This window comes from Remersonia thermophila, chromosome 2 (genome assembly GCF_042764415.1).
Source record: "Remersonia thermophila strain ATCC 22073 chromosome 2, whole genome shotgun sequence".
Classification (NCBI taxonomy): domain Eukaryota; kingdom Fungi; phylum Ascomycota; class Sordariomycetes; order Sordariales; family Chaetomiaceae; genus Remersonia; species Remersonia thermophila.
The window spans coordinates 4,385,481-4,412,943 of record NC_092218.1 but is presented as its reverse complement, the minus strand read 5'-3'; the positions used below and the strand labels follow the sequence as shown (position 1 = coordinate 4,412,943).

Below are 27,463 nucleotides of genomic sequence, written 5' to 3'. Positions count from 1 at the left end.
GCCAGGTCAGAGCACCGCCGATTGCTCATCCCACAAGATCGCCTGCACCGCGCAACCTATTGTACAAGTCTACTTCGTGCTTGGTCTCTTCCTTGCTCATCTTGGTTTTCAAGGGTGAGCTAGCCGAGTTACCCCCTCGCCTTCCCCTCCCATTGACGACCCTGTCCTCGAGCTAACCAAGCCTGCCCGCCTTGCTTCTTGGTTCTTGCTCAGTTGTCATGATGAGCTCGCGCCCTTGACATCGCCTTGTATCCATTCATTCCGTCTCTCTTTATCCACCAATAGAGCGACCCCATTCTCCACAGCGACCCCGACGCATAACCAGGCCAACCTCCTCCCCTTGGGCCGGCGGGCCCCTCGTACAACATGAGCCAGGCACCGCCGCCTCCGCCGCCGCCGCCGCCGCATGGCGAGAATCCCAGGACAACGGCCGGCGGCCATGGCCTCCCGCCCGGGAAGTACGACATCTTCATCATCCCGGAGCACTCGGCCGGCGCCGGCTTCCTCTACCTGCCGTCGCTCAAGCCGCAATGGAACAGCTTCATCGCCGGCGTCGTCAGCACCCTGGCCGTCGTCATCATGTCGAACTTCGCAAGCCCCATTGTCATGACCATGTTCAGCAACCCCCAGGGCATGTGGTCCTTTCTCTGGGCAACCCTGGTGGCTTGCGTCGGCGTGGCGTCTTTCCTCCTCGGCCGCCATCAAAACGAGCCTCTGCCAAATCACGGCGGCCCCGGAGGCTCTCCCAGGCCCGGTGACCGGTGGGGAGGCGCCTCTTCGTGGTACTACCCGCCTCCTCCCAACGGTCCGCCTCCACACCAAACGCCGCCTCCGCCGCCTCCCCCTCCTCCGCCTCAGCAGGAAAACGCTAGGGACGGTGGCGCTCAGTACCAATCGTGGAGTGAGCAACCTCGGCAGCCACCGCAGTCCGACCCGCAGCCCGAGCCTCAGGCGAAACCCGAACCGGAACCCAAGCCCAAACCCAAGCCTCAACCTCAGTCCAAGTCTCAAGCGCAAGAGCGGAAGCGGGAGAAGCGGGAGAAGCGGGAATCGCGCAAGGAGGAGCAAAAGTCAGCCCCGAAGCCAGATCCGAAGGACCCTCCACCGGAACCCAGGCAGCAGCAGCAGCAGCCGCCGCCACCGCCGCCGCAGTCGCAGCCGGAGCCGCAGCCGCAGCCGCAGCCGCAGCCACAACCACAACCACAACCACAGCCACAACCACAGCCGCAGCCGCAGCCACAGCCACAGCCACAGCGACCTCCCTCGCCAGAGAAGAAGGCAGAGGCACCGAAAGGCGCGTGGGAAAAGGCCAGGGAGGAGATGCGCCGGAGGGAGGAAGAGCGCAAGGCCAAGGAGGCCGAGGCCAAGAAGAAGGAAGAGACGGCTCGCCGGTTGCGCGAATTGCGCGAACGAGAGGCCAGGGAGCGCGAGCGGCGGGAGAGGGAGGCCAAGGAACGGGAGCTCAAGGAGAGGCTTCGCAAAGAAGAGGAGGCAAAGGAGCGCGAGCGTCTCGAGCGCGAGGTGCGAGAAAAGATCGAGAAGGAGCTCCGCGAGAAGGTCGAAAGGGAGGCCCGGGAACGAGAGGCCCGCGAGCGAGAAGCCCGGGAACGGGAGGAGAAGCTGAAAGAGGAGGCGCGCAAGAGGGAAGAGGAACAGGCTCGCAAGGAAAGGGAGCGTCAGGCCGCCCGGGAACGCGAGCGCAAGGAACGCGAGGAACGCCTCGAGAGGCTGCGCAGGGAGCAGGAGGAGCGGGAAAGGAAAGAGAAGGAAAGGGAGCAGGAGAGGTTACGAGAGCAGGAGAGGTTACGAGAGCAGGAGAGGTTACGGGAGCTGGAGAGGCTACGGGAGCTGGAGCGCGCGAGGCAGCGGGAGCTGGAGAGGCAGCGCGAACAGGAAAGGTTGGAGAAGGAGAGGTTGGAGAGGGAGAGGTTGGAGAGGGAAAGGCTAGAGAAGGAGCGGTTAGAGCGGGAACGGTTGGAGAGGGAGCGGTTAGAGCGGGAACGGTTGGAAAGGGAGCGGTTAGAGCGGGAACGCTTGGAAAGGGAGCGATTAGAGCGGGAACGCTTGGAACGAGAACGGCTCGAGAGGGAACGGTTAGAGAGGGAGCGGCTCGAGAGGGAACGCTTGGAACGAGAACGGCTCGAGAGGGAGAGGCTGGAACGGAAGCCCGCTCAGTATGCCTACTCCTCGGTTGGCGAGAAGACGAGCATGTGGCCGAACGGCAAGCCGCCAAGCGTTGCTCCCTCACAGGCCGCTTCAACGCCGCCTCCTCCGAAACCGAGCACTCCCCAGCCGCCTCCCTCGCCAACGAAGTCCACCCCCCCGCCTTCGACCCCGAAGCCAGCTCCATCGCCACCCAAGCCGACGACCACCCCCATGGGGACCTCGGACGAGTACTCCTTCCGCCCCTACGACAAGCCCAAGAAGTCGAGCACCCGCAAAAAGTCCGTCTCCGACATCTCCGACTCGTCCTGGGCCCCGTCGGCGTCTACTGCCCGCACGACCCCGCCGCCCTCGACGCGCGGACCCTACACGACCAACGACCCGCAAAAGATCATCATCAGGGCCGTCTACGGCTACCTCAACCAATTCTCCAAGACGCCGGCCTCGCAGCTCGTCTCTGGCGTCAGCCCCGTCACCGACGGCCTCATCTTGCGCATCACGTCGGCGGGCCTGTTCGTGGACGACGACGTCCGCGGCGTCGCCCAGCGCGAGTGGGACATCAAGGCGTGGACGCTCAAGCTCATCGAGATCTGGTGCCCCGTGCACGCGGTCCAGGCGCAGGCTGCCAACACGCCGGGAAGCATCCCGACGAACCACCCCTTCTTCAAGACGATGCCGCAGAGCGCCCGCCGCGCCGCCGAGCGCGGGGCTACCAAGACGATGCTGGGCGAGGAGGCGGTCGCGTACCTTGATGAGTTTGGCCGCGTGTGCGACGGGACCTGTCGGCGCGGCGGCGGCGGCACGAGCGGCGAGGAGAAATGGAAGGGATTGCATCTCCTGCGGGCCACCATCCGAGACCAGGAGGGCAAGCGCTTCTTGTTCGTCATCGGAGAGGAAGAGGCGTGGAAGATTGCCGGCGGTCTGGCGGCGCTCCGGGGAAGCAGCCAGGTTCGCGCCCTTGGCGTGGCCGGGTTCAGCGGCTTTGAGTCCAAGACGCTGCTGGAGACGCTGGGCTGGGCTAGCTGAGTAGCCTGCCTTTGTGCGCTCTTCTCGAAAGCAAACTTCTCAAACAACAGGCGTACCTTGAGCACGATCTTGATGATATACGCACGGTGGGTAATGATGACGATGTGAGGAGGGAGGGATATGAAGCATTGATGACGACGAACGGGGCGAACGATTGGATTACGAGCGATGGGACTGCGGCAAGGGAGGGCGACTAGCTCATCGTCTGCGTTCATGTCCAGCAAGTCATGTATGCCATTCATGTAGGGAGTTGGTTTTTTATTTCTTTTGGTCTTATGTTTTTTTTTGTTTGTCATCTTGGGCCTTTTTTTCTTGAGTCAGGGGGGTGCGTTGTCATCTTGTTGTACTCCATTCTGTCGTTCATGATGATACCGAGGTGTTGAAGGAGGAGAGGTGAAGAGGAGGAGGACCCGAGGTTGATGGAAATGCATCACAGCACACACACACACACACACACACACACACACACACGACACAACAACCGGAAAAACACACCCGCATGCAGGCAGGCAAAAGCACAGGGACGTACCGGAGCCTGCTCGTCACATCTCACGTCTTGGCCCGCTCGCTCCGCGGGCACGCCTGAGGCTCTCCCGCCTCTGTACTGTACATAAGGTACACCTACCTCAACCGCATACTCGGTATGAGCTTGTAATACATCCGAATACCCCCTCCCATCACCTTCGTGCCATGTGCCGTGAGCCCTGCGCAGATGGAGGGAATTGGTGTCTGCCAAAGTACTGCGTTCATCACCCAGACCTCCTTGCGTGACATGGAAGGGCTCCTCCCCCTCTGCGACCTTGGTATTGCCGCTACGACCAGACTAGCTGGCCTCCCCTCAGGTGCCGCCTGCGCTGATGGAGTGTGGTGCCGGCGAGGACAGCCCCGGCACGCTGGCTTCTCTGGGCGCTTGCTTGCGTACATACTTACGTATCTGCTTCGGTTCAAGTTGAGCGTGACAACCTGGAAACGACCGTCGTGATATTCATCGCGTGCTCCCACGCTTGGAGTCAGAACATGCTCCGAAAAGGCAACGCCTCGGAGATTGGTGAGCGGCGTTGAAGAGAACCCAACAGCCAAGGGAATAAAAGACATTTCATCCACGTAGTAACCTAGCGGCCTCCAGGAAACCCAGCCAAACTCCCAGGAAATGCCAACCCAACCGGCGGCGCCATGCTCGTTCTCAACCTTGACCTAGACACCCGACTCCTGGCTCCTCGTGAGCCCGCCCGCCCCTCGCTAGAATCCAACAAAAATCTATCCCAAATGTGCTCCATGGAGCCCATCTATCCGCGGCCAACCCACAAGGATCGCGCATACATGAATCCATACACAAGATTGATCACCAACGAGATTCTAACCCTGCCCTTCCACGTCCGCCAAAAGAAGCCCTTCCCCCCTCCCCCGAGGCCTCTCGCCACCGTTGCTCTTTCGACCCCTGGCCCTCTCCCTGGGACCGCTCCGCTTCATCTCGCGCAGCTGCGGCTCCTCCGCTTGCGGCGCTTCCGAGTAATGCTCCGCGCCCCTGGTCCCCAACCACGGCGCCCGCAGTCGGACGCGGTGGTACCATCTCCTTGGCTCCTGGCGCCCCGACCCTCCACCGCGAGACGGCTCCCGAAACGCGTCTCCCTCGAGCGAAGCAAGGTACGCGTCAAACCTCGCCGGCACGACGGCCAGCTGGATGGCCAACCTTGCAGCGATGTCCAGCAAATGCCCAAGAATCGACCAGACGATGAAGGACCAGTCGAGCACGTCCATCCCGCCGCCCGCGTTCGTCGACCCCGGCGCTGTGGCTCGCGAGAAGGCGTAGACGCCGACCAAGCCAAGGTGCATCGCGTCCCAAACCAGCCTGATCTCAACCCCGGGGAACAAAACCATTTGCATGAGGAAGAGCGAGTGCAGCCCCAGCTTGGCGAGCATCGCGGCCTTGGCGAGCATGGCCAGACGATAAAACATGGTGGCGCAAATCGCGATGGCGAGGCCGACGCTGCCCGAGGCGACGAGGCCGTCGAGGGCTGTCACGGCGAGGTAGGCGGAGACGGGGGTGACGGCTTCGACGAAGGAAGGGCGTGTGGGAAGGGGATAGGGAAAGGCGGCTGGTTCTGGGAGGCAATGTGAGTATGACAAGAGAGAATAAAAAAAGGAATATGAGAGGGGTTGGAATTAGAGCCTACCTCGCTCGATAACCACCTGCCAGGTGTCGGGGAGCGGTTGAGCCATCAGGATAGGGCCTCCCCTGGCCGGCGAGGAGAGAGGGTCGCGCGGGGGAACGGGAGAAGAAACGGTTAGGGGACAGTCATAGACGGTACGTAGGATTCCGCGGGGATGCTCGGCCAAGGCCCCGGCCAAGCTGCCGTCGGCGTCGTCGTTTGTCGCTCGCTTGCTCGACGTCTCGAGGTCTTTGGAGCTTCTGTAGCCCTCCTCTTCGACCAGCTCAAACGACCCATCGTAATCCGTTTCGAGGTTGTGGTGGTAGAGCTTTTTGACACGGGTCACGACCCGTCGGACGCGGAACAGAGCGCCGGCGAACGTTGTCGGAGCGGCCGTCAAGTCGTCGATACGACCTGGCGGTTTGGAGCCGAGTTCGGGGTCCATCTGGATGGCGATGCAGTAAGGGCCCATCTCCGGGGTCGCGAACTCGTCTGCTTGTCCTTCCTTCCGGCGGAGCGTGATGGCATACTGCGCGCCCGTGAGCTCATCCTGGAGGGTGAATGCGCAACTCGAGAAGGGATCCGCGTCGCCGGTGCAGACGAAGAGGGCCACTTTCTGGCGGCTGATGGTGTTGTTGGGCAGGTACAGGTCGTCGCCAATGACGCGCAGGTTGGTGTAGGGGGAGCCGAAGGAGAGGAACTGCCGGGAGGGATAGAGGGGCAGCCAGCGATCCCGGTGGTTGGCCGTTGGCTTGTGGCGGGGCCCGTCGAGGTTGAAGAGCAGAGACACGGGGATGCCGTCCATGCTGCGCAGGATGCACGACATGCGGTCCGCCGACCTGGGGATGCGCATCAGGGGCTCCGTGTTGAAGCCGAGGAGGTTGGCCATGATCAAGTGCATGTCGCCGGGGACCGTGGTGGTGCGCTTGGCGAGCTCGTTCCACACCTGCACGAACAGCGTGCAAAAGTCGGTGGCCAGGGCGCCGTCCGCAAAGGCCGTCTTGCTTGGCTTGACGCCGTTGGAGAAGGCGGAGCGGAACTCCTCGCGAAGCGAGCGGGTCAGGCTGGCGACGATGAGGGCGCTGATGCCGGCACCCGCGGCGGAGGCGGCGTGCAGCAGCGTCTGATCCGGCGCGGGCACGGGCTTTGGAAGCAGCCTGCGACGGAGCCAGCCGGCGGGGCGGGTGAGGGCTTCGATCCATGCGATCCGGCGTCTCCTGGCGGCGGCGGTGTCCGAGGCGAGCCTCGGCTTGGGCTGCGGCGAAAAGGCGTCAAAGGTGCCGTCGGCGCACTGCACCTCGCAGGCCGAGGCCAGGGCCGCCTCGTGGAAGGTCCAGCACCTGCCCATCCAGGGGCTCACGGCGAACCTCGCAAACTGCTCCAGGCTGTCCGACTCGGCCACCGAGGTGCGCTCCAGGGTCCGGTCGAGGACGAGGATGCGGTCGGCGGCCTGGTAGATGGCGGGCAGCTTGTTGATGGCGCGCAGGCGAAGAAAGGCCGAGGCGCCGACCGGAGGCATGCAGAGCGCGTCGATCCAGAGGTACCGGGGGCGGCGGGCGGCGGCGGGCTGAAAGCTCGTGTCGAGCGAGCTCAGGATGTTGAGGTCGGCGTCTTGGTCGCCTAGCCTGCGCAGGGGCTTGAGCTCGCCGAGGTGGGCGCGCAGGCGGCGGAGCTGGCACTCGGGGAGGGCGGTGGTGTGGGCGTTTCCGATGCCGTCGGACCAGACGTGGGACACGACGACGAAGCGGGTGCGGGCCGTCATCCTGACCACCTCGATGCGGAGGGGCGCTTTGGCGGAGCCGTGGAGGCGGATCAGGGGGACGCCGCCGTCCTCGAGGACGGCGCGGATCTGGTCCATCGGGGCGGCCTTGGGCTGGCAGAGGCAGCCGCGGCTGGCGTGGCGCGGGACGTAGCTGAAGATGTCGGCGTTGCCGGCGACGCACTCGGTGTCGGAGCAGCGGCGGTGGCTGGGGCCGCGGGGATAGGTGCGGAAGAGGCGGGTGAAGTAGTAGGCGAGGGCGTAGCCGTACGAGGTGAGCACCTTGCGGGCCCAAAAGGGGCACCAGCCGCGGAGGCGCAACACGTCGAGCAACAGCTGGCCGCTGGGCGAGAGGGACTGGCGGCCGCGGAGGTCGCGGGCGGGGACGATCTCGCGGCGCAGGCGGGCCGCGGGGGACGGCCAGGGCCGGAGGGCCTCGTCGACGTCGCCGTGGGCCAGATGCCATAGCACGCCCCTCAGGGTCACGCAGAGCACCTTGACCGACAGGATGATGGTGGGGAGGGGCTTGACGTGGCTCTGGGACACGGCATCGAAATCGGACGCGAGCTGGACGACGGCGTCGAGGAAGCGGTAGTGCTCGCGGAGGAGGCTCCTGAGATGCTCGTCCTTGGCGCGGGCGTCTTGCGGGTCGTCGCCCGGGGAGGCGAGGCCGAGGGAGGCGAGCCAGTCGTTGAGCAAGGGCAGCAGGGGCTTGGCCGAGACGCTCTGGCCTACCTGGAAGTGGCGGTAGTCGATAGGACGGCCGAGGAACTCGGAGATGGCGGCGAAGTAGAGCCAGGACTGGGCGAGCGAGGCGAGCCGCGGTGCGGGGAGGCTAGCCCACTGGTGGCCGTAGCCATGGAGCTTGGGGAAGTCCCAGAAGTCGGTGCCGAAGACGAAGGGGGTGTCGGCGACGAAGGGGATATCCAGAGCCTCCACGCCAGCGACGGGATGGGGGAGGAAGTCCATGGTCCGAGCTCACGGGGGAGCCATGGACGGCCACACACAGACACAGACACAGACACAGGAACACGCACACGCACTCACGTAGACACACACACACACACACATACATACACACGCTCTGAAGGGTGGTAGGTAGGAGGAGGGCGTCTAGTTGCGTGCGGGTCTTGTGGCGAAGGTTGTTACCACCATGATGTGTCTCGTGCGGGGTGTTTTCACCACCTTGGGTTCATCGACTGTTAATAGGTCGTAAGGATGATCCAAGATAAAATACCTTCGTGAGCAACCTCACCCAGGTACCGTTGCCTGTCCAACTTTTTTCCCCGTTGTGTTTAGGATGGAAGACCAGTCTGGAAAACTGCAGACAGCGGTTTTGTGCCACCCGGTGGAACAAGGCAGGGGAAAAAAACAAGGGGAAAAAAAGGGTCACCCAGGACGAGGACGAGGACGAGGACGAAGATGAGGACGAGGACGAAGACAAAAAGACAAAGACAAAGACGAGGATCAGGACAAGGGACAAGGACTGGGAGACATGGACAGAAACAAAAAGGCAAAGAGACAAGGACAAGGACAAGAGAGAAAAAAAAAAAACCGTGGAGACGCCAAATGACACCTGACGCAGCCTATCCCGGAAAGCAGGCGCAACGGGGGCAAGGCCAGGTCCCCAAAATGCCCGCTTGTGCCTGCCGTGCTGCCTCTCATCCTCGTGGTTCTGTTCCTGAACGGCAAGGGCACTTCGGTGCGAGTGCGGCACAGCCCGGCGCGAGGTCCCTTCCCTCCATGGATCATGGATGGATCCCTTCCTCTTTTCCCAAGGAAGAAGGGTGGCCTGCCGATCCAACGCGACTGCCTGGGGAGGGGCTGGAACTGCACGCTGCCACCCTGCCCTCCCAAGGAAGGAAGAGACCGGGAAGGCAAGGCCAGGAAAAAAGAAACAAGAAAATCGACGATACAAGAGAGGTGAAGGAGACGGACGGACAAAAGAGAGGAAGGCCTTGGCGTGATGGGATGCCGACATGCGTTTATTACTTTACCGTGTTAGTTTAGGTAAGGTACCTCACCGAAAAGCGACTCTTTTGGTAAAGTGTAATACTGTAGCAGCCAGCTACCTAACACCAACCACCCGACGCCCATAGTAATTATACAAAACCACCCTTTCACAACCCAAACTTTGCGTAGGGGGAAGGGTCTCACGGTTCTCATCATAACCTCATGATTCCCCAACTCGGATGCCCCCTCCATACCTACCATAATTACGAAATGGATGGATGGATCCCCAAAGTGACCTTTCTCCTGTCTGGTGGCCAAGCAATCCCCCGCATCGGAATGAATGAATGGGTAGGTAACAAAGCCACCAGCAATCGGCCGACCTAACGTTAGGGAACTACCTCTCACGTTCGGAACAACAACCGTAGGTCTCACAGCACCGGGCATTCATCACCTCTGCGCACCTTATACACAGTACGCTCGTTTGCGCTCATCCATCCCCACCTCCCGTCCCAGGCATCGTCGACACCCGACCTCGTATCCCGTATCCCACGACCCAGCTTGCCCCCCTCGTCCCCTCGTCCGGCGCAGCAGCAGCCAGCGTACCGTACGGTGTAGCCAGTCGCGCCGCTGCGGCGTAGCCCAGGGCCAAGACCAAGATCCCGTTTACTATTGCGCCGACCTGCGGCTCGGCAGTCGGCGCCGGGGTGGGGAGGGAGGGGGGGAGGGGGAGGGGTAGGGAAACAATGCAAAGCCTCCGCTGTATCCCCGGTCCGCGCAGGGTGCCATGCCATGGATGCGATGGAGAACTCCTGCGTAGTAGCAGCAGCAGTAGTAGTTAGTGCTGACGGTGGAAAATTGAACGAGGCTGACATAGCCATCTCATCACGTACGAGCCGCGATCGCCTCGCGCCTCGATTCCCTTCCCTTCGGTGCCGCCCTCCCCCCCCCCCCCCCTTCTAAATAGTACGCCACCTAGTTCTCCACGGACCGGTGTGTGTTGCATCTGTCTGCGCAACCTCCGCCGGCTCGTCACCAACAGACCAAACCCTTTGCAGGTTATCATGCAATTTTGTTGACGCGTCCGAATCAATACCGCTGAGCGGTAGAGCAGCCGGTGGTAGCAGCAGCAGGAGGAGCAAGAGGAGAAGGGTCGTGGGTTCGTCAGACTGCCCCGTCTGTCGTGAGGGGGTTTTCTCTGAGCTTCCCACCAGCCCCATGAAACATCCCGGATTGACGCCGTGGCGTTGAGGTGAACCATCTTGGCGTGGGGACTCGCTCGTGGCTGCAAGAAACAGAGAGGGAGAGACAAGAAGAACAAGGCCCATCCAACGGACTCAGGTGGCGCGCCCTCTTCTCATTGACGGAGAGTTCTACCCCCAAAACCCGGAAGCCCTCCCAAATGGAACCGTAGAGGAGAAAAAAGAGAGAGGTCAGCAAAGAACCGCCGGTTCCTGCATACGGTTCTAGCGTGCATGCAAAGAAATGTTCATAAAAGATTCAACAAATCCAACGCCGACAAAAAAAAAAAAAAAAAAAAAACATGCTTTGCAAAGGAAGAAAAAAACGCTTCCCAACATCATTCCTCGTGATCCGTATATATCTTCATCTAAATACCAACATCCGGAAAAAAACAAACAAGAAGCAAAAGACACCCGACATCCTCTAGCCAACCTACCTCGTAAGGTAAGGTACCTAGAAACGTATCCCAACTAGGTAGGTTTCCCAAAGCCCAATTATTTCCCCGATAGCGTCCCTGCCAGATTCATCGACATGTACGCCTCCTTTGCCCACTCCTCATCGCCCCCATCGTCAAACGACTCCCTCCCATCCACCCCCGGCAGCCGGATCCGCGGCGGCGGCACCGGCGGTGGGCTCCCCTGTTCCTGCTGCCGTTGTTGGTTCCCATCCTCATTCTCGCCGCCCGTCGCAGCACCCGCAGTAGCCGGCGCCCCGTCTTCGTGATCGTCATCGAACTGGTCAAAGTCGGGCAGCTCGAACCCGTGCGACGGCTGCTGCAGGCTTGGCAGGGCCTGGCCGGTTTCCCCGAGCTGCGGTATCCTCGGCGTGCGGTCGTCGGCGATCTCGGCCGAGGAGCTTGGGCGAGAGGCCACGGTTGTTGACGGGTACGGTTGCTGCTGGTAGCGCTGATCGGCCTCGAACGGCTCCGCGATTTGCGGCGCCGGCTCGACGTTGCGCAGGGAGCTGTTGCGGCCGGGGCCACCACCACCACCGACGCTGAACCTGCTGAGGCTCCCGACGCTGGCACGATGGACGCCATCCTCAGGCCCGATCCCGACGCCGCCAGCGCCGGCCCCCTCACCCGCCGTCGACGGGACAGGGCCCATCTCCCTGACGCCGCCGTCCTTGATGCTGAACTGCGCCATGGTCCTGAGCTTCCTGCTCACCCAGCCCGCCAGGATCTTGCCCCGCTGCTTCTCGCCGAGCCGGCTGCGCGGGAAGTCGCCCTTGTTGACGAACGCCACGATATCGACGATGATCTGGTGCTCGTTGAGCACGGCGTTGACGATGACGGGAACGATCGAGGCGAGGTAGGCTTTCCGCGCGACCTCGACGAGGATGACGACCAGGCCGCCGGCTTGGAAAACGGCGCTGCCAACGGAGCGGTAGGGGTTAGCATCTCCTGTTCGTTCTTCTCGTAGCAAGCGCGAAAAAAAAAAAAAAAAAAAGGGCGTACCATCCACCAGGGACGATGTTGCGATGGCACCGTTCCACCGACGCCTCGATATCCATCGGGAAGTGCGACAGGCCGTTGATCTCAAACGTCTCGCCGATGCTCCCCAGCACAAACAGCACCTGCATGTCCACCAAGGCGCCTCCCGGGCCGATGGGCCTCCGCACGCTGTGCAAAAACCCCAAATCGCCCGTGCGAACGTAGCTGATGCTCGGATCCTCGACGGTGCGCCCGTCGAAGCGCTCGGCGTCAAAGGGATCCTTGCTCCCGTAAAACGCCTTGACGCAGGCCTCGGAATCGACCCAGATCTCGCCGTACTCGCCCTCGCTGCACAGCCTGCGGCTCTCCGGGTTGACGATGGCGATCTGCGTCGAGACGGGCACCATGCCCGAGTCCTGGACCAGCAGCGCCTTGGGCTCCCTCTCCGGGTCCGTCACGTACACCAAGCCCTTCCGCAGCTCCTTGGGGTCCAGCCACAGCTCGATGGGCTCGATGCACATGTAGCTCCGCGACGCGATCATGGGGTTCAGCACGTGCGAGTAGACCGTGTTGATGGCGGTGCGATCCAGCCCCGTCGCCGCAAAGTGCATGCGCACCTTTTGGAACACGTCGACCCTCGGCCTCCCCTCGGCCGAGATCATCATGTTTTTGAGCTCGTGCAGCGTGAAGCCCTTGCCGGGCATCATGTTCATGGCGTGGTCGAGCATCTGGGGCGTGGCGTACGTGTCCTTGATCTTGTACCGCGACAGGATCAGGAAGAGCGAGGCCGGGTTCTGGGCGAACTCGACGGGCGAGAGCAGGTAGGTCGGCGTGCCGATGTAGATGCCCATGAGGCACGTGTGGATGAAGCCCAGGCCGGTCGTGCTGCGGACGCACCCCAGCACGGGGCGGGAGCTGCTCATCTGGCACGTTTCCTTTTGGACCTTGCACATGCCCAGGATCGTGTCGTGGCCGAGCTGGACGGCCATGCGGCGCTGGTCGGGGGTCCAGTACGTCCAGATGATGGCCGGGTGGCCCGGCTGCACCCAGGCCGGGTCCATGGTGATGCCCAGGTCGCGCAGCCCGCTGTTCTGCTTGGGGGGCTTGCTCGTGTTGTAGACGGCGGGGATGGCCACCTTGAGCACCTGCGCCGTCTGCTTGATGTGCTGCGCGATGGGCTTCGTCTTGAGCAGGTGGTCGACGTCCTGGTTGACGAGCACGGCGCGCACGTTGAAGTCGGACACGAGATGCAAAAACGCCGGCACGTCTTCCGACAGGCGGTTCTGGTCCATGGGCGCGAGCGGTATCACCACGACGCCGAGGTTCAGGCACGCGTGCAGCGCAAACACAAACTCCTCCGAGTGCGTGTACATGAGCACCACGTGGTCCCCGGCGCGGAGCCTGACCTTGTTGCGCAGGTGCACGGCGACGGCGGCGATCTTGAGGTCGAGCTTTTTCCACGTCACGCCTTTGCCTTCCTTGCCGCGCCCGTCGATGGTGCAGTACGACAGCTCCTCGGGCTGGCGGGCGACGCGCCACTGGATGAGGTCCGTGATGCTCGTAAAGTTGTTGAGCGGCGTCGACGTGCGGTCGTCGATGACCACCTCGCGCGGGTCGACGCCCGAGTACTGCTTGTCGGCGTGGGCGAGCAGCGCGGCGCGCTGCTCCGAGGCCAGGGGGGACCAGATGCCGCCGACGGGGTCGACGCCGACGGGCAGGTTCAGCACGGCGTGCTCCACGGCGAACTTGACGTGCACGCAGGGGAGGGTCCCCAGGTCGAACTCGCGGCGGCACAGCATGTTGCCGATCTCTCGGCGCCCGTTCTTGAGCACGCGCGGCAGCGCGTTGGGGGCCGTGATCATGACGCAGTACACGCGCAGGTTGTGCTCGTGCCTCAGCACGTCCATGGTGCGCTCGGCGAGCGAGTCGAGCAGGGCCGTGTCGAGCTGGCGCGGCGGGCCGCCGCTGGCGGCGGGCGCCGTCGAGGCGGCCTGGGACTCGAGGACGACGACGGGCAGGTGCTCCTCGTTGACGAAGACGTCAAAGGCCGAGCAGTCAAAGATCTTGGGCACGCTCTTCATGATGGTCACCGCCATGTGCTGGACGAAGAAGTAGCGGTGCTCGGCCGCGTCGCCGGCGTGGCCGCCCTCGACCCACTCCACCTTTTGGCGGATGCGGTCCTCGTACAGGCCCAGCACGAACACCTTGCCCTCGATGACGGTGCCCAGCAGGCCGGTGCGCAGGAACTCGGGCTCGACGGGGGTCGGGGTCGGGTCGCCGGGCTCGAACTTGTAGGGGCGGGCGTGGAAGATCTGCTCCGTGTGCTTGGGCAGGGCCCAGAAGCCGCCCGACAGCGAGGGCGAGTCGACCCAGATCTCGCCGATGGCGTTGGGCGACGCGAGCAGGCCGGTTTCCGGGTCGACGACGGCGAGGGTGGCGTCCGGGATCGGGTAGCCAAAGGCGCCGATGCGGATGGTGCCCGGCTCCGAGGCGGCGCGCTTGGCCACGTCCTCGCCGATGGCCACGACCACGACCTCGTTGGTCTTGAGCGCCTCGCGGTCGAGGAGCACCTCGGCCAGCTCGTTGCTCTTGGCGCCCTCGTCCTTGGCGGCGGTCGTGCCTTGGGCGAGGAGCGTCGAGAAGCCGTTTTGCGGCGTGGCCTTGTCCTCCTTCTTGTCCTTGTCCTTGTCCTTGTCCTCGCCGTCGGCCTCGCGGGCGTCGTCGTCCGGGCCCGGCGGGAGCTTGAGCGGGCAGCCCATGCGCTCCTCGCCGCCGAGCCAGTCGCGGACGCTGATGAGCATGCCGCCGTGCTCGGGCAGGCACAGCATCGGGGCGACCACCTCGCGGGCGCGCGGGTTGCGGAGCGGGCGGAACCAGCGGTCGGCCAGCAGCTCGTTGAACTCGCAGTCGACGGTGAGGGTGTCGATCAGGCACAGCTTGACCGTCTGGAAGTTGGGCTCCATGCCCTTCTTGAAGTTGCGGGTCGCCATGGGGTCGGTCTGGTAGTTGTACGCGGCGCGCTTGAGGCCCGGGTAGTCGGCGACGACGATGGTGGGCTTGTACTTTGTGATGAGGTGGGCATACAGGCCGGGGACCTCGACGGCCTTGCTCTCGAGCCAGACGGTGGTGTGGCCGCCGTAGACGTTGTAGAGCAGGCCCAGGATCATGCCGATGCCCTGGCGGGCGTCGAGGTAGGAGAGCAGGATCTCGCTGCCGTGGCGGCCGTTGGCGTTGATGAGGCGGCCGTTCTTGTCGCGCAGGCTCCGGCTGAAGGTGTCGGCGGGGCCGCCGCCGGGGGCGGTGGAGATGATGGCGCTGAGGCAGGCCATCTGGTGCATGATGGTGCGGTGGCTCAAGACGACGCCGCGCAGGTCGCCGGTCGGGGCGCGCGAGAACTCGATGTAGGCCAGGTCCGGGACGGACAGCGGCGGCACGTCGTCCTTGCGCTTCGGGTGGTAGCTGCCAAACTCGTTGGTCTTCCACCACTCGACGCCCTTGGGCCACGCCAGCTTCTGGGCCGTGATGTCGCGCTGGAAGGTCTTGATGTTGTAGTCGGTGGTCAGGGCGAGGTGGGCCTGGGTCGACGTGAGGATCAGGTTGAGCTTGGCGTAGTCCTGGAACTCGTTGATGGGCACGGCAACGACGCCGGCAATGAAGCAGCCGAGGAGCGCGATGGCGAAGTCGATGATCTCGGTGTCGCGGTAGACGAGGGCCACGCGGTCGCCGCGGTAGAGGGAGCTCTTGTCGCGTATGACCTGGGCCACCTTCTCGGCCCTCATGGCCAGCTTGTCCCAGGTGATGGAGGCGATCTCCTTGCCCTTGCTGTCCAGCACCCAGTAGGCCGGGAGCTTGGCGGTCGTGCGGGCGCGGTGGCGCAGCACGGCGGCGATGTTGTCAAAGTTGGACATGGGGGTGTTGTCGTCGTGCGGGTCCGTGATGGCGAAGGGCAGCTCGCGCGGCTCGAGCGGCCGCAGGAAGTCGAGCGCCTCGGGCGGCGGCAAGTCGCTCGCCGTGAGCATCGGCGGGGCCATGGCGGCCGTCGGGGAGAAGGCGTCGCCGGTCGAGTACCGCTGAGGGCCGCCGTACTCGGCCGGCCCGGCCCCGGGGTCGTACGACTGGCCGGCAAAGTCGGAGAAGTAGGCCTGCGAGTCCAGCAAGGTGCCGGCGCGGCTGTCGTAAGGGTTGCCGCCGGGCGGCAGCGGCTCGCCGTAGCCCACGGGCTGGTGCTCGGGGTTGAAGGCGTAGTCCCCGGACACCATGGTGCCGGACCTCGACGAAGGGTCGTTCAGGGGCGAGCTGGTCAGGAAGAGCGAATCGTGCGGGCGCGCGCTGGCCCGGCCCGGCTGGTCGGCCACGGGTCCCCCGGGGGCCAGCAAGCTGGCCGGATGCGATCCGACGCTCTCATAGGCGGAGAGGGGGCGGTGCTCGGAGGCCGTGACGAAGGTGTCGGACCGGGAAGGCCCCGAGGCGCCGCCGCTGAGGGCGGCAAGCGAAGCGGCGCGGTGGCCGTCGGGGTGGCCGTTGGGGTGGCCCTGGTAGGGTTCGTCGGGGTTGTGGATGCGCAGGCCTCCTAGGCTGAGCTCCTTGAGGTCTCCGGTGAGGCCATACTGTGATATTAACTGGGTGCGGCGCTTTTGATATCTGGAGGGGAACGGGCACGAGGTGGTCAGCGGGGCGGCAAGCGTCAGGGACAAGGAGCGAGGAGGGAGCGCGAAGAGGCGCGCAAGGGGAGAGGGGAAACGGGAACCGGTCGTACCCTTTTTGTGTGATGTCACCTTCCTAGCCGTCGAGCAACCCCGAGTGTTAGCGAAAGGGCAGCCAGGGTCGTCGTGGAAGGAGGCCGGCCGCGGGAGGGGGACGGGCGCGGCAAAAGAAGCCTCTCGCGGCGGCGCCAGAGCCGTGCAACGTACCTCGAGCTCCCTGTCGAGCTCTTCGAGCTTGGCCTGCAGCTCAGGGTGAATGGCCGCCATGACGGCGGGAAACAGAGGTGACGCAGCCGATGCGGTGGTTGTTGGGACGCAGCAGAGAGTCGTGCAGTCGGGGAGACTCCACGGAGCGAGCGACTGGGAGCGAGGGAGGGAGAGGAGGCTGGGAGGAGCGGAGGGCGAAGGCGACGGCGCTCGGCGAGGGACGGTCAGGTGGCCGTCATGCACGAGATTGGCGCAAGTGAGACACGACGAGGTACGAGATGCACAGGTCCGAACCCCGGCAAACGAAAACAGTCGGGGTCGTCGTGCACGAGCTTCTGCACGAGTTTCCAGTCTGTTCGAGCGTCCTACCCCCGGTGCTGGGTCCGCGTACCGAGGAATTGGACGACAGACGAGAGAGATGGGTCGGGATGAGGAGCGAGCGTCAGGGGGGGGGGGTTGATTAAAAGACAGGTTTGGTAGTTAGAAGGTCGTCGTCGTCGTCGTCGTCGTCAAGTCAGGTCAGGTCAGGTCAGGTCAAGCCGAGTCGGGTCGGGTCGCATTGCGGGACAAGACATGGGACAAGACGCAAGACCGGCAGACGAGACTGGAGGTTGACGGAGGAACGGTCGAACCATGCATGTCAAGTGCCTGGCGGGCGGGCAAGTTTCCCAGCATCGGGTAACTACCAGGTAGGTAGTTATGTACGTACCTTACCGTAACGGCGGTAACGGTGGGGCAGCTCGGGTCCCACCCCTGCAGTCCAGCCTCCCCGCGCCTGCCCGGCTCTTGGCCGTATTCCCGCGCTCCCGTAGGTATACATAGTAGTACTGCGTACTACTAGTCCCGTATCACCAAGGCAGGTTACGTCAGGCAGGTAGCGATGCTAGATAGGTACGTACCCTGGATTGCCCTGTTTGTCCCAGCTTCCAGATTGCTTCCAGCTTCGCTTCCTTGTCGTATTCCTTCCTCCGTGTTTCATCTCCCCACCCAACGCCGGAACATGCTGCCCGAGTCGGCTTCCTCCCGTGCACCACGTATTATTCAAGAAGGGTTACGCACACCTGTGTACATGTACACGATGGATGGTCTCTTCCAGCCGAACCAATGATGCTCCTGCGGCCGATGTGCCCTCTGTTCCCATCTTCCGGTGCGATTCCCGAGCAAGGTACCTCACCTTCTGGCGCCATCCCTCTGCCGGCCGCCCGGCTGTGGGAACAGGACATGAGCGCTTGAAAGTTACGTCCACTACCGTGCCGCCCCAACCTGCGGTTCTTGAAGTGCCGGTATGCATGCTGGAACCATCAGGTACCTTGCGTATGGTTCATTGCGAGACCCAACGGTATTGGACAGCCCTCTGTTCAACCTCCCCACCCCCGTCCGCGGGTCTCGACATGGTGTTGAAGCGGGGCACGGCCGGCCGCATCATGGCATGGATGCGGCAGCACATTAAACAACACAGAGCTTTTCGGGTTCGTTTAGGAACCCTTTTCTCGACAGACAGTCTCGCTCATGGTGAAGGTCCAACCTACCTACAATTCCCCAGTTCCCCAGTTCCGCAAGGTGCCTGAGTTGGTATCAGGAGGGGAGCCCACCTCACCTCGGAGCGAAGACGACAAGCCCAGCGATGACCTGACACCGGGGCCCGGCTGATGGTCGAGACCCACAGCGGGACCCTGGATGCACCCGGCCCGGACAGGACCATACTATAGTATACATTAGTGTGCTGTACTATGTAACTATGTATGTACATACTGCGTAGTGTCCAGCATATGGAACGCCAAGTGCCGGCGGGCCCTGCCAAGGAAGCAGCCCACCTACTGTACTGTGTACTAAGAACTACACAGTACTACTGTGTATACACAGTACATAGTAGGTGCCTGCCCTGTTGTGGGTCCCAAAATGCCCGGGGAAAGTCCTCCGTCTGGATTTTTTTTTTTTTTCATTTTGTTTCCAATCTCGACACAACACTTCAACAACACCCTCTCCCTCTCAACTGAACCTGTCCAACTCCCATGATATTTTGAAGCCTTCCACACTTCGTATCGTGGCCTCGCCCGACATTAGGAATGCTGACTGAGCTGGCTTCCTTCCGTCATGTTCAGGTTATGGCTACCAACATGGCTGCTGGAATGCCCTCTCTCACCTGGACTTGCAGCTTGCATAGGTACCACACGGCCTCAGCCTCTCCTCGCTCCATCCTGGGTACGTCTTCACGGCATTCCTTTTTTCACGTCAGCCCTCCACCCATCTTGGAGGCTGCTGCTCTCTTCATGATGAACTCTTTGCATCTCACAGACCTGTTCTGAACCTCTGTGCTGAGAAACATGCTTTGCTCTCGTCTCTGATTCCCTACCTCCCCTCCTTGCCATCACCGTCTGCCGTTCTCTCCAGCGACGCATGACTGACCGCCGTATCTCTAGACTCGTCAGCTTTGCCCCATCGTGCCATCTCGACTCGCCATGCATCTAGGCCGCTTTGTCCTGTCTTTGTGTCCCTCGTCCGCTTTGTTAGCACCGCTCCAGCCCATCTCTTCCCCGAGGGCATGGCTTTGTCTCGGCTCGAGGCTGCTCTCTCTCCGAGCTAAATATACCTTGACAATCGACTTGTTCTTGAACAATAGACATTGTGCTGTTCTGGCTCTCAATCTTCCTTGTTCCCCTCCTCCGCGTGCCGCGTATAAGACAACGTCTGGTCACCGAACGACATGGACGTCATGTTCTCTCCAACCTCCTCTTCACCAATAGACCCATCATCGCATCGTACTTGTTCTTTGTAGTTCAGCAGAGCTGCTACAGCACCCCTTTCGTTCACACCCTCGTTTCTCACCGCGTTTCGCTTCTTCCTTCGCTCCAAAGACCTTCGACCATGGACGCCAACAACAACCCCAACGACTTTGGTGAGTATGATCCCATGGACATCAGCCCTTCAGACATGCTTGCCGACATGGACCAAGACTGGATGGATTTTCTCGACAACAACCAGGTGCAGCTCAACTGGTCTGATACTGGATATCAGCACGACGCCGCCATCCATGACGCTGCTGTCGACTCCGCCCTGCTTGGCGACGATAACATCGATCCCGCCCTGCTTGGCGACGGTGATATCGAAATGACTGGCACCGGTGAGGCCAAGCCCCCATCCCCTGAACCCTCTACCGCTGCGCTTACCCTTCCGCAGGTTCCAGCTTCTATGTTTGACCCTGTGGCGCTCACCCTTCCCCAGGTTCCAGCTGCTACGGTTGACCCCGTGGCGCTCACCCTTCCGCAGGTTCCAGCTTCTATGTTTGACCCTGTGGCGCTCACCCTTCCCCAGGTTCCAGCTGCTACGGTTGACCCCGTGGCGCTCACCCTTCCGCAGGTTCCAGCTTCTATGTTTGACCCTGTGGCGCTCACCCTTCCCCAGGTTCCAGCTGCTACGGTTGACCCTGTGGCGCTCACCCTTCCCCAGGTTCCAGCTGCTACGGTTGACACGGGGGCTCTCACCCTTCCGCAGGTTCCAGCTTCTATGTTTGACCCTGTGGCGCTCACCCTTCCGCAGGTCCCAGCGGGTACGGTTGACACGGGGGCTCTCACCCTCCCCCAGGTTCCTGCCGCGCAGACCCATCCCCCCAACGGAGACAACACCCCGAATGACTTTGACTTTGATCCCGCGGAGGTGGAGATTGACCCTGACCTTCAGATGGAGGTGTGGCTCCAGGATGTGCAGCAGCTCGAGGAGCAGCAACGGCAGCAGGTCCCCCCGGTCTGCCCGCCGGGAGGAGTCTGGTGGGCGCTTCCGCCGCCTCCCAACGCACAGCCGGGAACCAACCCCCGGCGTCCCAGGATCAACACAAACAGGAACAGGAGGGCCGACGCCAACAACGATCCAACCCAAATCTACCAGAGGCTCACAGGGCTGGCCCCGTGGGGGAACCGGGTCGGACGGGACAACGCCCACATGTTCCAGTACTATCAAACCTACGCCGAGCTGAGGCATAGCATCACCCTGGACGCGGACGAGATCGCCATGTTCATCCTGGGCGTAGGCAACCCGAATCCCAACCGGAACCTGACCCTGTGGATCCAGCACACGCCCGCCCAGGTCAACGTCCGCTATGCCAACGGTTCCGCATCATCCAAGTGCCGCTACAAAGGCTGCCCCGGCGCCGGCAGGACCATCCTCAAGGGCTTCTACCGCGTCGCTTTTGACGAGTTCTCGGACCGGACCAGCCTCTACCTCGACCCCTATCACAACGCCTTTTACCTGCACCTCCACTGCTTCGAGACCATTTTTGACCTGGGCTATCTGATCCACCATGGCCAGACGCGCTACAATTTTCGCATTCTGCCGGATACGCGCGTGTTCCCCTTTGAGGATCGCAACCCAGCCGCCATCACGCGCGACTTTGAGGCCTTGAGCGAGACGTACGACACATGGGTCGAGGAACAAAAGCCTCGCACCGACGCCCTCGAGGCCACCAACAATCCCGCCGACCCTTGGTACACGGGTTTCAACCCCAGCCCCAACGAGATCCTCCCGCACGCCCAGCGCCTGGGTTGCGCCCTGACCATGACCACCCTCGCTCTCCAGAACCAGGCCCGCATCAACACCCGCAACCGGCGCGGCGGCGCCAACATCAGCATCCACAAGGGCGACGTCGAGCTCTACGAGCGCTTGAAGTCCCGCAGCCCTCGTGCCGGCAGCCGGAGCGATGCTGCCAGCTCGTCCACCGGCCCTTCCCCCTCCCCCCCGCAGGCCCCTCGCACAGGCACCGGCCGGGTGGACAAGGGCAAGCGCCGCGCCGTCGTCGTCGACGACGACGATGACGCCATGGACGTGGACGATAGCAGGACCCGACCCTCCCCGGCCAAGCGCGCCAGGCTCAGCACCCCGATCCAGCAGACGTCGCCGAGCTCCAGGCCCATGACCCGTGGCCAGGCGCGCCAGCACCAGCCACAGAAGCAGCAACAGCAACAGCAGCAACAGCAGCAACAGCAACAGCAACAGCAACAGCAACAGCAACAGCAACAGCAACAGCAACAGCAACAGCAACAGCAACAGCAACAGCAACAGCAACAGCAACAGCAACAGCAACAGCAACAGCAACAGCAACAGCAACAGCAACAGCAACAGCAACAGCAACAGCAACAGCAGCAGCAACAGCAACAGCAACAGCAACAGCAACAGCAACAGCAACAGCAACAGCAACAGCAACAGCAACAGCAACAGCAACAGCAACAGCAACAGCAACAGCAACAGCAACAGCAACAGCAACAGCAACAGCAACAGCAGCAGCAACAGCAACAGCAACAGCAGCAGCAGCAGCAGCAGCAGCAACAGCAGCAACAGCAACAGCAGCAGCAGCAGCAGCAGCAGCAACAATACCTACTACAGCAACAACAGCAACAGCAACAGACGCAGCAACAGACGCAGCCGCAGACGCAGCCGCCCACGTTGCCCCCGCAGAGGACCGACGGCGGCGCCAACCCGACGACGACCCCGGCCCCGAGGCCGCCCGCGCGCGTGCGGTTCGAGACGGAGGACGACCTCCGCGGCATCCACGACGGCCTCGCGTCGCTCAGCACGGCCGCCAAGCGCGAGATCAAGCGCAAGATTGACCGGATCGTGGCGCGGGACGAGGAGATCCTGGGGCCCGGCAAGAGGCGGAGGATGTCGTCCGTCTAGGATGGACCGAGGGATGCCGGCTCGCTTCTTTTTGTGCTTTGTGCAAGAGGGGCAGGGCTACGGTAGGGTAGGGTAAGGTAGGGTAAGCTAAGGGAAGGCAAAAAGGTAGGTGGTTCCAGGTGAGTATCAGTTCTTTTTTTTTTTCTTCTTTTCGTTTTTGGAAATTGGGCAGCAATTACATACACATACATGCATATATAGAGGGAGTTTGGTATACAGGTAAGGCAACCGGTTTGGTTCAGGTAAGTCAGCTAAGCATCCATCTAGTCGGCCACCGTGCCTACATAAAGCTGCTGGTCAGCCAAGAAAGTCTATGTGTAAAAAGGAGATTTAACCAACAACATGATACACAACCAACGTCTTGAGTTGCGTAAATCATGTGTGAATAGCCGCAGCATGCTTCATAGCCTCGTCTGAACCTGGAAGAGATCACAATTCCATATTCAAGTCGATAAAGCCATCATCCTGTTTGTGGTCGAGCACAATCTGTGTGTTTTCTCTATTGCCCAGGCCTTGATTTAACGCCTTGCCGGCCGACCCAACCAAGCAACCAACCAGCCAGACATACCTTGACAGATTTTCATGGTTCCTTCGTAGGTAGTCATCATAACCATCCATCCCGTGTCCAGAACCCATCATAATACATCGCAAAAAGTACTTGGCTTCCTTGCCAGACCCATCCCTTCTCATTCTCCCATATCCCCTGTCCCTCCCTTCTGCTGGTATCTCCATGCACCTTGCCGCCCTTACCAACCGATCATGACCCAAGCCGAGCGAATACATACATACATACCTTCATCATGCAGGAATCATAGGAGCTCCATATAGTATAGTGAGCTGGTCAAAAAAAGAAAAAAAACAAAGAAGAAAAAAGGGAAAAAAGGAACCAAAAAGAAAAGAAAAAAAAAAAGAAAACAATGGACGGGTTGTCCCGTTTTTACAAAAACAGGTCTAACCCCGCCCGGCTCATGACATACTCAACCCCCAACCGCTCCTCTCTCTCGTGCCTCTCCAGCTCGTCCAGGATCACGTCCTGGGCCGGGACTCCGTCCGTCATGCGGTTCTTGACGTGGATGATGACCACCTTGAGCCCGGCCAGGGCGTTGCGCAGGTCGGGCGACGCCACGGGGCGCTGCTGGTGCTGCTGGGCCAGCTCGGCCGGAAAGGCCAAGGGGTTCGGGTCGCCCGAGGTCGGGCTCGGTTCCGAGTGCTGCGGGGTGGATGCGTACGCGTCGAGGTCGGAATCGTCGCGGAGGTGGAGGTTGCGCGACAGCGTGAGCGGTCTCGGTCGCGCCCGGCGAGCCGTCGTGGCGGTGCCGCTGCTGGCACCGCCGTCGATAGGGCCCACGACGCCGCGGAGGGGGTGCGGCGATCGGGGCGCCGACTTGGACACGTACTCCTGCTGCTGGGCTTGCACCTGCTGCAGCGAAGGGCCCAGGTCGCTGTCCGAGACGCAGCTCGCGACCGAGACGCGGCGGCTGGCGACGAAGCTGCCCGGGGAGAGCGGGGTGTCCGGGAAGGGCTGGGGCGGGGCCGACTGCGGGGTGGAGCTCTTGCGCTTGTAGGCAAGGCCCTCGTCGTCGAGGAGGCGCTTGCGTTTCTTATCGGCCACGGCGGCGGACTCCTTGGAGGAGGCGTCGCGGAGGGCCACCACCTCCTCGGCGAGGGCGCGCATCTCTTCGACGATGAAGCGCGGGGCAAGGTGGCCAAACAGGCGCTCGACGGGCTGCGCGTCGTCGAAGCTGCACTCGAGGAAGATGGCGGCGAGGTCTCCCGTGGCGACCTTGGGCGCCACCTCCTTCCAGACCTGGCGGTTGCGCGGGGAGAGGCTGATGCTGTCGGGCTCGACGTCGCCAAAGATGAGGATCTCGCGGCCGGTGGCCATGCTGCGGAGAAAGTAGACAGAGCTCTCGTAGACGCAGGCCGTTTCGTCGACGATGGAGTAGCCGCTGCCGCGGCGGCCGCAGGGGGAGTTGAGGCGCTCGTGCTGCTGGAGCAGGGCGCCGATGTTGGTGGAGATGGAGGTGTGGGCGGCGAAGCTGCGCGAGGGCGTGTTGTAGCCTCCGGCAGCGGAGGCGTCGATGCTGGGGTGGCGGCTGCTCCCGCGGTGGGTGTGACGCTCGATGCAGTGCCCGTGGCTTACGCTCATGACCTTGACCTGGAGGCCGGGACACATCTCGGCGTAGCCGCGGGCCGGGCCCTCGCCGAGGACCGGAGACCCGCCGTCGACCAGCCTCTGATAGGTGACAAGGCCGGCGCCATTGTTCTCGTCGCTCAGGTTCGGCCAGATGACGTTGTTAAAGATGTGCGTTTTGATGGCCGTAATGGTGGTGGGGAGCCCCGCCAGCTTCTTGGGACGGTCGCCGGCCAGGGCGGCCGTGTTGATGACGAAGCCCGCAATGTGGTCGAGGTGGGGATGCGTGATGAGGTACGTGTCGATGAGGTGCTTGTGGATGTAGGCAGCGTTGGCGTCGGCGGTGGAAAAGGGGACCTCCAGGCCGGCAAAAGGACCGGTGGTCAGGGTGTGGGGGAGGGGGGTGCCATCACGCTGACCGAGATCCGGGGGCAGCGTCCGCTCCAGGATGGTTTTGATGGCGCCGAGATGGACGCCGGCGTCGACGGCGACGACCGAGCTGTTGGACCATCCGGCGCTGACGGATCTCACCAGGAAGGCCGTGACATTGTTCTCGAGCGGACCACCGCCGGAGCCCTGTGACGGGTTAGCCGCTGCAGCATGAAAGCATGGCCATGTCTCTCTGGGTGGAAACGTAATGCGCAGCAAAGGTCGATGAAGAGATGGAGACCAAGAAGCAGTCGTGATTGCGGGGCACGAGATTCCTCACCCCCCACCGCTAAAGCATTCCGGCCCGGCCAGGCCATCGGGCGGGCTCCACTACTCGGGGCCGCCGAATGTATCGCGGGGGGGTCGCGGGGCAGCAGGCAGGATGACTGCCGGAGGCCGCTGAGTGGTTGGCTGCAGGAAACTGGAGCAACATGACATGAAGGGGCCAACTCACCAAGACAATGACCTGCAGCGCCGGATCGCGTGCAGGAGCGGGCGTTGGCAATGCAGTCGTCACTGGTTGGACTGCGGGTGCGCCAACCGTTGGATCTGGGCTTGGAGCTGCTGCTGCTGCTGTTGTTGTTGTTGTTGCCGATGAGGATGACGGTGGTGGTGGTGGTGGTGGTGGCCCTTTCGCAGACCGTCGGCGAGTGCCTCCCGCCATGCCGACCCAGTCCCTAGCGATTTACGGGATGACCCTGATGGAAACTCTCCGGCGATGATGGGTAGCGACGGGCCGCGCGCACGATGAAAAGCGGCGGGCTTGATAGGTAATAAGCTGCGCGCGGGTGCGTCGTGAGAGCGACGACACCAAGGCTGGCTGGCTGGCTGGCTTTGTGTGACGGATGCCTTGTCGGAACTCTTGGGAATCTCACTTGGGGGCGTCGATCGATAAGAATGCCCGTCGCCCGGGCTGGATGGTTCAGGTGCGGGATCCAACAAAAAAAAAAAAAAAAAGAGACAAGGCTCGAATGGTAGCGCCGTCCGGGACCTTATAGAGTTAGCGTGTCAAGAGGCAGCTCGGATCTTCCCGTGGTTCTTTTTTCTACAATGCTAGGTAGGGGTGGCTGGCTGTTCTTTTTCCCCGAGGCGTAGGTAGCGACTTTTTCGAGGCCCTGTCAAGGTCGACAATGGGGAATGCGCCCAGGTGGCTTGGACGTTGACGCAGGTTCGAGGGCGGCCGACCACCCACCGGCGACGTTGGGCTGAATCCACCTTGACACAGACGCAGACGCAGGCGCACACACCCCTGTGCGATAAAGAAGAAAAACAGGGGCCCGTGAGGACCGAAACCGGGAGCCTGGGACCGCTTCGGCCAAGACACGGCTCGTCCAGACCCAAGAGCACCGACGGGGACGACAGGATGAGGGATGCAAGGCACGGGCACGGGGGTGGCCTTTTTGACCCTGCAGATGAGACGCCTGCAAAGATGCCACTTGAAGGAGGTGAAGGTGAAAGAAGAAAACAGTTGGAGTGGAGGGAGAGAGAGAGAGAGAGAGAGAGAGAAAGGGAGAAAGAGAGGTTAGGGGTTGGTTTCGGGAGCAATGGCGGCGGCGGCGGCTGCTGCTGCGGTTGCTGTTCCTGCTGCTGTTGCTGCTGCTGCTGCTGCGTGCCTTCCGAAGATCGAGTCCCAAACTTTCGCCTCCTCGATATGCAATCATCTCGAATAGGCAGGACAGGGCACGTGCTGCGCTGGCTCCACGCCTCCCAGGCAGGACAATGATGATTTCATCCCGTTCGTCTTTTGTTCCTTTGTTTTTGTCCTTCTTCTTGGCCCGGGACTCGGGACGGGAGGGAGGCCTTGGCCGCGCTTGTTGGGATGATCGAACCAATGGGCTGCGTGTCACCCTTATCGCATCCATCTCGAGACGTCAGCCCTTCACTTGGCTTCCGCTTCGCTTCATCCACAACGATTGCACTACAAGTGTAGAAATCCACCACGGCGACCAAACGCCGGGCACGGACGGACCTGCAAGGGGGGGGGGGGGGGGAGGCCAGTTTGCTTCCAGCGCCTGCTCTGCTCCAACCGCCCTACGCCGCGTCCCGTCTGCAGCCGCCGGGTCCTGCATGCGCCACCCATTCCTGCAACCAGGAACCCACGGCGACTCCGGGAGGACAAGACGAATAAGACATACCAACGATAGGTAGATGGGGTACCTATGTAACGGTCGGTGGGCAGGCTGCAACCATGCAGATATCTACACGTTGTTGTTGTTGTGTAATGGATTTCTCTATTTTTTTTTACACATCCCTAGGGGCATCCCAGAGCAACAAGTGAACAAGGCGAACACTACCAGTTGGTTATCCTCGACGTCGAGGGACATGTCGACTTGGCGGCGTCCGAGTCGGGTCAACCACCCACACCCACCGCCGCTCGGACTCGCCGCTCCACTTTGTTAGCGTTGCAATCCGCAGGTGGAATCGGCATGGCCGGTCTGCTGGGTTGTCTTTCCAACGCATCCGGCATTTCTTGTGCTGCCGATAGGCGTCCGCCGTGGGGTTTCCTAGCAAACAAGAGCAAGCCACATGTTTCTGGCGGTCTTCTCTGATGCCTCTGGGGTGGACATGGTTGGCTCTGCAATTCCCCTCTATTATATCGGCTCT

At 62.1% G+C, this 27,463-nt stretch overlaps 6 protein-coding genes across 6 annotated transcripts; 3 read left to right on the top strand and 3 right to left on the bottom strand.

Annotated features, from left to right (window-relative positions):
- Positions 1 to 366: 366 nt before the first annotated feature.
- Positions 367 to 3,189, top strand: VTJ83DRAFT_2669 (uncharacterized protein; the record flags this gene model as incomplete). Its single annotated transcript, XM_071008964.1, has 1 exon — positions 367 to 3,189. One exon carries the CDS (start codon positions 367 to 369, stop codon positions 3,187 to 3,189), a length of 2,823 nt encoding a protein of 940 aa, XP_070869209.1.
- A 1,356-nt stretch (positions 3,190 to 4,545) lies between these two features.
- VTJ83DRAFT_2668 (uncharacterized protein) lies at positions 4,546 to 8,067 on the bottom strand (the record flags this gene model as incomplete). The annotated part of the gene is made up of 2 exons (XM_071008963.1): positions 4,546 to 5,291; positions 5,364 to 8,067. 2 exons carry the CDS (start codon positions 8,065 to 8,067, stop codon positions 4,546 to 4,548), a joined length of 3,450 nt encoding a protein of 1,149 aa, XP_070869208.1.
- A 1,206-nt stretch (positions 8,068 to 9,273) lies between these two features.
- Positions 9,274 to 9,689, top strand: VTJ83DRAFT_2667 (uncharacterized protein; the record flags this gene model as incomplete). The annotated part of the gene is made up of 2 exons (XM_071008962.1): positions 9,274 to 9,399; positions 9,477 to 9,689. 2 exons carry the CDS (start codon positions 9,274 to 9,276, stop codon positions 9,687 to 9,689), a joined length of 339 nt encoding a protein of 112 aa, XP_070869207.1.
- A 1,095-nt stretch (positions 9,690 to 10,784) lies between these two features.
- VTJ83DRAFT_2666 (uncharacterized protein) lies at positions 10,785 to 16,692 on the bottom strand (the record flags this gene model as incomplete). Its single annotated transcript, XM_071008961.1, has 4 exons — positions 10,785 to 11,661; positions 11,747 to 16,363; positions 16,479 to 16,501; positions 16,633 to 16,692. 4 exons carry the CDS (start codon positions 16,690 to 16,692, stop codon positions 10,785 to 10,787), a joined length of 5,577 nt encoding a protein of 1,858 aa, XP_070869206.1.
- A 2,805-nt stretch (positions 16,693 to 19,497) lies between these two features.
- On the top strand, positions 19,498 to 22,296 carry VTJ83DRAFT_2665 (uncharacterized protein; the record flags this gene model as incomplete). The annotated part of the gene is made up of 1 exon (XM_071008960.1): positions 19,498 to 22,296. The coding sequence occupies one exon, from the start codon at positions 19,498 to 19,500 to the stop codon at positions 22,294 to 22,296; it is 2,799 nt and encodes a 932-aa protein (XP_070869205.1).
- A 937-nt stretch (positions 22,297 to 23,233) lies between these two features.
- On the bottom strand, positions 23,234 to 25,523 carry VTJ83DRAFT_2664 (uncharacterized protein; the record flags this gene model as incomplete). The annotated part of the gene is made up of 2 exons (XM_071008959.1): positions 23,234 to 25,006; positions 25,314 to 25,523. 2 exons carry the CDS (start codon positions 25,521 to 25,523, stop codon positions 23,234 to 23,236), a joined length of 1,983 nt encoding a protein of 660 aa, XP_070869204.1.
- Between the last annotated feature and the right edge of the window lie 1,940 nt (positions 25,524 to 27,463).